This window comes from Silurus aristotelis (genome assembly GCF_946808225.1).
Source record: "Silurus aristotelis genome assembly, chromosome: 1".
Taxonomy (NCBI): domain Eukaryota; kingdom Metazoa; phylum Chordata; class Actinopteri; order Siluriformes; family Siluridae; genus Silurus; species Silurus aristotelis.
The window spans coordinates 4,816,932-4,826,931 of NC_139574.1; the positions used below are offsets into that span (position 1 = coordinate 4,816,932).

General features: G+C 43.9%; 1 protein-coding gene across 16 annotated transcripts in view; it reads left to right on the forward strand.

Annotated features, from left to right (window-relative positions):
* kmt2ca (lysine (K)-specific methyltransferase 2Ca) overlaps positions 1–10,000 on the forward strand; it is a 191,174-nt gene that overhangs the window by 66,187 nt on the left and 114,987 nt on the right. For all 16 annotated transcript variants that reach the window (XM_083543047.1, XM_083543040.1, XM_083543041.1 and 13 more), the window contains exons 8-10: positions 2,981–3,143; positions 3,255–3,426; positions 4,684–4,798. In XM_083543047.1, the coding sequence (XP_083399173.1) occupies positions 2,981–3,143; positions 3,255–3,426; positions 4,684–4,798 (450 nt within the window). The remainder of the gene's footprint in view (positions 1–2,980; positions 3,144–3,254; positions 3,427–4,683; positions 4,799–10,000) is intronic.

Consider the following 10,000-nt stretch of genomic DNA (forward strand, 5'->3'; position numbering starts at 1 on the left):
TGTGTGTGTGTGACGGTGTATGAGATTTTCTTTCTCTTTTATTCTTTTAGTTTCTGTTTTCTCATTCTCTATCTTATCTCTCACTTTTTCTGTCTTTTCGTCTTTCTCCTCCTTTCTCGTTTAGTCAAGTCCCTGTTCACTGTGTTTTGTTCTCTCCATCTCATTACGCTCTTCCTCTTCATCTCTCTCTCCCTCTCTTTCTACTTTTATTTTGTCCTGTCTTCATGTCTTCTTTCTCTCTCCTTGAAGGAGAATTCATCAGGACTGATGTAATTCTCTCAGCCTCAGCACAGACATGGGCCGTGTCCCAATCCCTTATTTAGTGTTGTACAAAACAGAAACTGCCCCTCCCCCCAAGTTGCCATAGTTACTGTGGGAATAGCAGATGCTGTTGGATGTTGAACTCAGCCTGGTTTGCCCCCTCGTATCTGCTGGTTGTGAGAATGGAACTGGAACTGTCATTGTTTCATCATTTTATTAAAGTCTTGAGAGAATTTACAGGATTCTCTTCAAAGCTCCACCCATGCCTTCACAAGCTGAATGGACGTAGTGGTAGTGGAGGACTGAGTTGGAGGTGGTGGAGGAGGTGCAGTTAATGGTGTGAAAGGTGATGGTAGAGATGATGGTGATGAGGTTGGGGGAGGTGGCGGTGGAGTTGATGATAAAGCAGGTGGTTTAGGTGAAGTTGGTAGACGATGTGGGGGAAAAAGTGAGTTGGGGAGAGATAGAGTTGGTGATGGAGGAAGCTGGGGGGCGGGGGGGGGGGGGGATAAAGCTGATGCAGGTCCTGGTGAAAATAGGTGAAGTTGGATTATGTAGGAGGTTGTGAAGGTAACATTGATGTTGGATGTGGTGGAAAAGGTGGAGTTTCTTTTTGTGTAGGTGGAGTTGTTGGTGGAGTTGGTGGAAAAGGTGGAGCTGTTGGTGGAGGTGGTAAAAAGGTTGGTGTTGGATGTGGTGGAAAAAGTGGAGTTGTTCGTAATGGAGGTGGAGGTTTAGTTGGTGTTGGGGTGGAGGTGCAGTTGGTGATGAAGGTTTATGTGGTGGTTTAGTTCATGCTGAAGGTGTATTTGGTGGTGCATTTGGTGGAGGTGAAGGTGTAGTTGGTGGACGTGATTGGTGGTGGAGGTATAGTTTTTGGTAGAGGTGCAGTTGGTGGTGTAGATGGTGGTGTAAATGGTGGTGGAGGTGCAGTTGGTGGTGTGTAGATGGTGGTGAAGGTACAGTTATTGTTGTAGTTGGTGGTGGAGGTGCAGTTGGAGTTAGAGGTGCCCAGGTCGTCACTCTGCCCTTCCACATGCTACAAATTTTGCGAAAGACCACAAAACTGGTTTCTTTGTCGCTGGATTAAATGAACTCTGGGTTAAATCCCTCCAACTCCCATCCTCACTCTGGTTTTTATCACCGTCCGCCTGAGCGAGTCTGGAAACCCGGGTGTTGAATTACCCCTGTGGTGTTCGGAGCGCTCGTCCCTGGGGGGGCAGATACGAGGCCAAGTTTAGGGCAAACGTCTTCATTTAGAGAGATGGCTAGTTCTGGGCTGGAAGCAGCACCACCCCCTCTGTGCTGCCTGAGTGTTTGATTTATCGATCGTACGAGCACACAGATGAGAGCGAGGGAATAACTTCTTCTCCTTTCCACCTCTCCGCTGCCTGCTAGAGTGATCAGGACTCGCAGCATCAGTCGTCCCAGCTGTCTCCTGCTATAAATATTCTTTTACCTACAGAATTTATAAGCGCATTGGCTAATTTGTGTGTCAGTCACCGCTAACGGTTTGCAATCAGTCATTAGAAATTCGATCAAACACACGTACACACACACACACACACACACACACACACACAAGGTTCCTGAGATGCTGCATGGTTTAGTAAATAACAGCTTTCAGGATTGGTGCTGATGTTTGGAGGCTGGAGAGCGAGGCACTGAGCCACTGTGGGCCCCGGAGGACTCGCGGCGTGGGCGATAATTACTTGATGTTTGGTGTTAAAAAGCTGCTGTGTGTTTACTGTGAACCAGAATCTGAAACGGTGTGAGATATAAATGGAAGTAACGCACACATAGATGTTGTAGAGTGCTGCTGCAAACATCTCCCTCTGAACACCACGACTGAGATCAGTTACTGTATACTGAGGAGGAGCAGCAGCATGGGGGACCTGAGGACGATGAGGGTGATAATGAGGGTGATGAGGAGGATGATGAGGAGGATGATGAGGAGGATGATGAGGAGGATGATGGTGATGATGAGGAGGATGATGAGGGTGATGATGATGAGGATGATGGTGATGATGAGATTGAGGATAATAATGCTGACAATGATGAGGATGATGGTGATGATGAGGATGATGATGGTGAAGATGAGGATGATGGTGATAATTAGGGTTATGATGGTGATGAGGAGGATGATGGTGATGATGAGGATGATGGTGATATTTGGGGTTATGATGAGGATGATGAGGGTTATGGTGATGATTATGAGGATGATGGTAATGATGGGGGTTATAGTGGTGATAGTGAAGAGGATGATGGTGAAGATGAGGATGATGGTGAAGATGAGGATGATGGTGAAGATGAGGATGATGGTGAAGATGAGGATGATGGTGATGATGATGAGGATGAGGATGATGGTGATAATAGGGGTCATGGTGATAAAGATGATAAGAGGATGATGGTAATGATGGGGGTTGTGGTGGTGGTGGTGGTAAAGAGGATGATGGTGATGATGGGGATTATAAGGGCAGTTATAGTTTAGGTTATAGGAGCAGTTTATGAATTTTGGACGTGATTTGAGGAGCAGTTTGGAAATTTTGTTAAAAAATGTGGAGTTAATTGGAATGTTCACACTGCTCTTTTAATTGAAAAATGTTGATCTCTCTCTCTCTGTGTGTGTGTGTGTGTGTGTGTGTGTGTGTGTGTGTGTGTGTGTGTGTGTGTGTGTGTGTGTGTGTGTGTGTGTGTGTGTGTGTGTGTGTGTGTGTAGTATTGTGCATATTGTAAGCGCCTTGGAGCCTCCATTAAGTGCTGTGAGGAGGGCTGTAGCCGCTCCTACCATTTTCCCTGTGCTGCTGCTGCCGGCACCTTCCAGGGCATCAGGACGTACACGCTGCTCTGTCCGGATCACATCCAGCGCGCCCTCGTGCGATGTGAGTCACTCGCTGCTCACACACACACACACACACACACACACACACTTAACTGGCAGTATTATTGTTATTGTAGTTATTACTCTGAGAGCTAACCCTGTGTCTTCTCAGGTAAAGACGATGTGAAGTGCCTGCTGTGTGACCGTCCCGGTGATCTTCATGACCAGCTCTTCTGCACGACTTGTGGTCAGCACTACCACGGCGTGTGTCTGGACATGGTGGTGACGCCAGTAAGGAGGGCGGGCTGGCAGTGCCCCGAGTGTAAAGTCTGCCTCACATGCAGGTGAGATTCTTTCTTCATCATCTGGACTGATACGAGCGGCTCTCCGTCTGATCAGATCAACATTCCACAAACATCCACCGCAAAGCCACGAAACACTGCGTTCTTCTCGCTGATTCATTCTCTCTTATAGTAGCTCCCTGTGTAGTCACCGTTTCTATAGTAACAAAAGCTGAAACATCCAGCTGATATTAGCTCATGAGTCATGAAACTGTCAAAATTGGATTATTTCCAATGTATATAAACAAACTCTTGAGGTTCCTTTAACTCCTTTAGGTTCCTCCTGGTTCTTTGAGGTTCTTTAAACACTCACCTAGGAATTAGGATATATATATATATATATTTTGGTCCTAATTAATTGTGCCAGTTGTTAGCTTGTGGTTTAATTGTGGCTAATGAAATGAATAACCGGTGGTTGGTTCTGCCAAGAATCAATCTGAAAATCTTTAAGATGTTTTAAGATGATTTGCGTCCGTGTTTTGTTTTTTTATTGGGGACAGCGTGATCGCGTGGTCCAGCTACTGATTGGTTTCTATTTTCAGCTTTACCTCTAAGATTTTTTTCTCTCTGAGCATCTCACTGAGCAGCATGAGTGAAGACAACAGACTGAAATGCTCTGAGGACGTGTTTTTAATCATTCTTTCTCTCTTTTTACCACTTTATATATATATAGTGTGTGTATACAGTATCTCACAAAAGTGAGTGTGTGTCCCCCCCCCCCCCCCAGTTAAGTGAGCAGGATGAGTAGATAGATGAATGGATGGATAGATGGATGAGTGGGTAGATGGCTAGATAGATGGGTGGATGGATAGATAGATGGGTGGGTAAGTAGATAGATCGGTAGATGGATGGGTGGATGAGTGGATGGATGGATGGATGGATGGATGGATGTTTGGGGTGTAGTCGTAGTGTCAGTGTAAATCTCACACCTCCTCTGATATAAAATCATCACCTGGTTCAGGATCTCAGCTGCGAGGATTTGGCTTTTTAAGCGCTGAACGGCGTCTCCATCAGCCGGAGAGCTGACGGTCTGAGGCGCGTAATGAAGCAGTCACGTGGAGTTTGCAGATGGCGGTCCCTGGGTGGAACAGCTAATTCAATTAGACAAACAGCAAAAACGCTGCCACATGTCATTATTACGGGCGATAATTTATTGGATGGAGTGCGTGCGCTCGATGCTGGTGGTTGTTTTGCAGAAGCACACCGTGGTGTTATGTGACTAACTTTTGTTGTGGTTTGGTTTTCCTCGCTTGGTTTCAGGAACCCTGGGGAGGACAGCAAGATGCTGGTGTGTGACATTTGTGACAAAGGATATCACACGTTCTGTCTCGAGCCTGTAATGGATTCCCTTCCTAATGGTGGCTGGAGGTGTAAGGTAAGGGGTGTGATGAAGAACACACACACACACACACACACACACACACACACACACACACACACACACACACACACAAAGAGAGTGAGTGAGAGAGTCCAAGCTTTGAATCTTCATTTACATATCTAAGTATTATTAACAAAGCTTGGATAGATGGATGTATGAATAGATGTATAGATTGTTGGATGAATGGATGCTTGTTTTGATTGATGGATGGATTGTTGGTTGGTTATATGGATAGATGGATAGTTGGATGTTTGTTTGGATAGATGGATGGATAGATGGTAGGTTGGTTTTATGGATGTTTGGATGGATGGATGGATGGTAGGTAGGTAGGTTGGTTTGATGGATGGATGGATGGATGGATGGATAGATGGTAGGTTGGTTTTTTGGATGTTTGTTTGAATGGATGGATGGATGGATGGATGGTAGGTTGGTTTTATGGATGAATGGATGGTAGGTTGGTTTTATGGATGGATGGATGGTAGGTTGGTTTTATGGATGGATGGATGGATGGTAGGATGTTTTTTTGGATGTTTGTTTGGATCGATGGTTAGTTGTTATGGATTTTTTTTCAATGGCTGGATGAATATATTGATAGTTGGTTATATGGATGTTTTGCATTGATGGTTGGTTGGTTAGTTATATGGATGAATAGATCAATGGATAGTTGGTTGGTTGGTTATATGGTTGGTTGGTTATATGGATGAATGGATGGTTGGTTATATGGATGAATGGATGGGTTGGTTATATGGATGAATGGATGGTTTGGTATATGGATGAATAGATGGTTGGTTGGTTATATGGATGAATGGATGGTTGGTTATATGGATGAATGGATGGTTGGTTATATGGATGAATGGTTGGTTGGTTGGTTATATGGATGATGGATGGTTGGTTGGTTATATGGATGAATGGATGGTTGGTTATATGGATGAATGGTTGGTTGGTTGGTTATATGGATGAATAGATGGTTGGTTGGTTATATGGATGAATGGATGGTTGGTTGGTTATATGGATGAATGGATGGTTGGTTGGTTATATGGATGAATAGATGGTTGGTTGGTTATATGGATGAATAGATGGTTGGTTGGTTATATGGATGAATAGATGGTTGGTTGGTTATATGGATGAATAGATGGTTTGGTTGGTTATATCTATGAATGGATGGTTGGTTGGTTATATGGATGAATAGATGGTTGGTTGGTTATATGGATGAATAGATGGTTGGTTGGTTATATGGATGAATAGATGGTTGGTTGGTTATATGGATGAATGGATGGTTGGTTGGTGTTATGGATGAATAGATGGTTGGTTGGTTATATGGATGAATGGATGGTTGGTTGGTTATATGGATGAATGGATGGTTGGTTGGTTATATGGATGAATAGATGGTTGGTTGGTTATATGGATGAATAGATGGTTGGTTGGTTATATGGATGAATAGATGGTTTGGTTGGTTATATCTATGAATGGATGGTTGGTTGGTTATATCTATGAATGGATGGTTGGTTGGTTATATGGATGAATGGATGGTTGGTTGGTTATATGGATGAATAGATGGTTGGTTGGTTATATGGATGAATAGATGGTTGGTTGGTTGGTTATATGGATGAATAGATGGTTGGTTGGTTGGTTATATGGATGAATGGATGGTTGGTTGGTTGGTTATATGGATGAATGGATGGTTGGTTGGTTATATGGATGAATAGATGGTTGGTTGGTTATATGGATGAATGGATGGTTGGTTGGTGTTATGGATGAATGGATGGTTGGTTGGTGTTATGGATGAATAGATGGTTGGTTGGTTATATGGATGAATAGATGGTTGGTTGGTTATATGGATGAATAGATGGTTGGTTGGTTATATGGATGAATGGATGGTTGGTTGGGTATATGGATGAATAGATGGTTTGGTTGGTTATATCTATGAATGGATGGTTGGTTGGTTATATGGATGAATGGATGGTTGGTTGGTTATATGGATGAATAGATGGTTGGTTGGTTATATGGATGAATAGATGGTTGGTTGGTTGGTTGGTTATATGGATGAATGGATGGTTGGTTGGTTGGTTGGTTATATGGATGAATGGATGGTTGGTTGGTTGGTTATATGGATGAATAAATGGTTGGTTGGTTGGTTATATGGATGAATAGATGGTTGGTTGGTTATATGGATGAATAGATGGTTGGTTGGTTATATGGATGAATGGATGGTTGGTTGGTTATATGGATGAATAGATGGTTGGTTGGTTATATGGATGAATGGATGGTTGGTTGGTTGGTTATATGGATGAATGGATGGTTGGTTGGTTGGGTATATGGATGAATGGATGGTTGGTTGGTTGGGTATATGGATGAATAAATGGTTGGTTGGTTGGTTATATGGATGAATAGATGGTTGGTTGGTTGGTTGGTTGGTTGGTTATATGGATGGATGGATGGTTGGTTGGTTGGTTGGTTATATGGATGGATGGATGGTTGGTTGGTTGGTTGGTTGGTTATATGGATGGATGGATGGTTGGTTGGTTGGTTGGTTATATGGATGAATAAATGGTTGGTTGGTTGGTTATATGGATGAATAAATGGTTGGTTGGTTGGTTATATGGATGAATAGATGGTTGGTTGGTTATATGGATGGATGGATGGTTGGTTGGTTGGTTGGTTATATGGATAAATGGATGGTTGGTTGGTTGGTTGGTTATATGGATGATGCATGCTTATCTCCTACCTATGTACCAAAAATAAATGTTGTATTGAAGCATTTCTACCTTAGATGAGTTCATAAATAAATAAATTCCCGAAATTGAGAAAGTCAGATTGGGAACTGTAAATGTGTTATTATAGACTTGAAGGTGGACACATATGGGATGAAAACCACTGGTTGATCAGGAGAAAAAAGAAAGTTTTTCTCCTCCTCTCCCTTCTCTCACTCCCTCTTATTCATCTCCCTTCTTTTTCTCCTCCTCTCCCTTCTCTCCTCACTCTTCTTTCTTTTTTCTCCATTCTATTTTTACTCTCTTTTTTTGCTTCTTTCTTTTCTCCTCTCTCTATTGTCCTATCTTCCCCCTCTTTTTTGCTGTCATCTTTTACTTTCTTGTTCTCTTTTTTTTTTTTTTTTTTAGAGGAGCTTTTAGTGTTTTGCAGTCAGAGCTGGACGAGGAATAAAAAAAGTGAGAGCTGGCGAGTCAGAGAGTGAGAAAGATTTGTGAATAAAGAGAAGTTGAGAAACTGTGTGTGTGGGTGAGAGAGAGAGAGAGAGAGAGAGAGGTCAGAATGTGTGCTGATGTGTGTCGACAGGTTGTGGTGTGTGTGTGTGTGTGTGTGTGTGTGTGTGTGTGTGTGTGTGTGGGTGTGGAGAGAGTTTATGCTCTCACTGCTTTCATCACCTTTAGTGCTATTTGCAGATCTCTCCCATTGGATCCTGCTAGATGCTGCAGTAATCCGAACTCAGGAATATCGGAATTCTGGATATATCCCCATTTTTTTATTTATTCTTTCTTCAACTTTTCTTGCAGTATTTTTGAGAAGTTTGAGAGATTTTAAGACGGCCAAAACAAATTAAAAGTATTGAATTAGTTTTTTCACCCCCAACATTTTTTCCAAATAATTACGACGTGTGTGCACGGGAGCCGATCGGGAATATTTGGTTCATCTGGCTCCCTCGGGAATGTCGTTCCGACCTTCTGACCCTGTCCGGACAGACGCTGCTGTTTACTCCTGCATGCTGAGAAGAGATGTCGATTAATAATGTTGGCGCCCTCATTAGTGAGCAGATCAAAGCCTCTCAGTGGGAGTGTGTGTGTGTGTGTGTGTGTGTGTGTGTGTGTGTGTGTGTGTGTGTGTGTGTGTGTGTGTGTGTGTGTGTGTGTGTGTGTGTGTGTGTGTGTGAGAGAGAAAGAGAGCGAGAGAGTGCGAGTGTGACAGGAAGTCTTAAAGCCCTGGCTCAGCCGACTGCAAGGAAATGGAAATGGAGGGATGTGAGCGGAGGAGGTGTGGAGGGACGGACTTCACTTCTGTTGTTTCCAGGCTGTGATTAGAGGCTGTCAGCCTTTTTTTTCCTTTCTTCTCTGTAATGAATCTCCTCCCGTCATCTCGTCCACACAGGGTTATATGTGCTGTTTGGATGTAGACCCACAACCTCACTGCGTAAAAAACAAACAAACAAAAAAAACGTCTTTATCAGTTTGCTGATTGATTTTATTTTATTTTATTTATTAATTTTTTTCCTCCATCTTTTTTTTCATTTTTTTTTTATAATTTATCATTTTTTTTTCGTGTTTTTCTCTGATTTTTGAGCCGAAGTGTTGCATCCTCAGATGAGGGATTTCTCTTTCACACACAGCAGACATGATGACAGCTGCGAGGGGATTCACATCCCAGACGCCTGTGCTGAGGACATTCTGGAATAGATTTTACTGTCCAAAGTGAAAAAGCTTTACATTTGATTAAGGACGGGGCATAAAGAGAACCGGCGTGAAGACAGGAAGTGAAGAAAGGGCGTGAGAACAGGGCGTAAAGAGAAACGGCGATAAGACAGGGAGTGGAGAAAGGCAGTAAGGACAGGGCGTGAAGACTGGCAGTGAGGACAGGGCGTGGAGACTGGGAGTGAGGACAGGGCGTGGAGACTGGGAGTGAGGACAGGGCGTGGAGACGGGGAGTGAGGACAGGGCGTAAAGAGAAACGGCGTGAATGACAGGAAGTGGAGAAAGGGCAGGAGGACAGGGCGTAAAGAGAAATGGCGTGAAGACAGGAAGTGGAGAAAGGGCGTGAGGACAGGGCGTAAAGAGAAATGGCGTGAAAGACAGGAATGAAGAAAGGGTGTGAGGACAGGGCCTAAAGAGAAATGGCGTGAAGACAGGAAGTGGGGAAAGGGTGTGAGGACAGGGCGTAAAGAGAACCAGCGTGAAGACAGGAAGTGGAGAAAGGGCGTGAGGACAGGGCGTAAAGAGAAATGGTGTGAAGACAGGAAGTGGAGAAAGGGCGTGAGGACAGGGCGTGGAGACTGGAGGTGAGGACAGTGTGTAAAGAAAGGGAGTAAGGACAGGGCATGGAGACGGGGAGTGAGGACAGGGCGTTTTGAAAGGGTGTAAAGAGAAAGGCAGTGAGGACAGGGCGTGGGGACGGAGAGTGAGGACATGGTGTGGAGAAAGGGTGTTAAAAGAAAGGCAGTGAGGACAAGGCGTGGAGACGGGGAGTGAG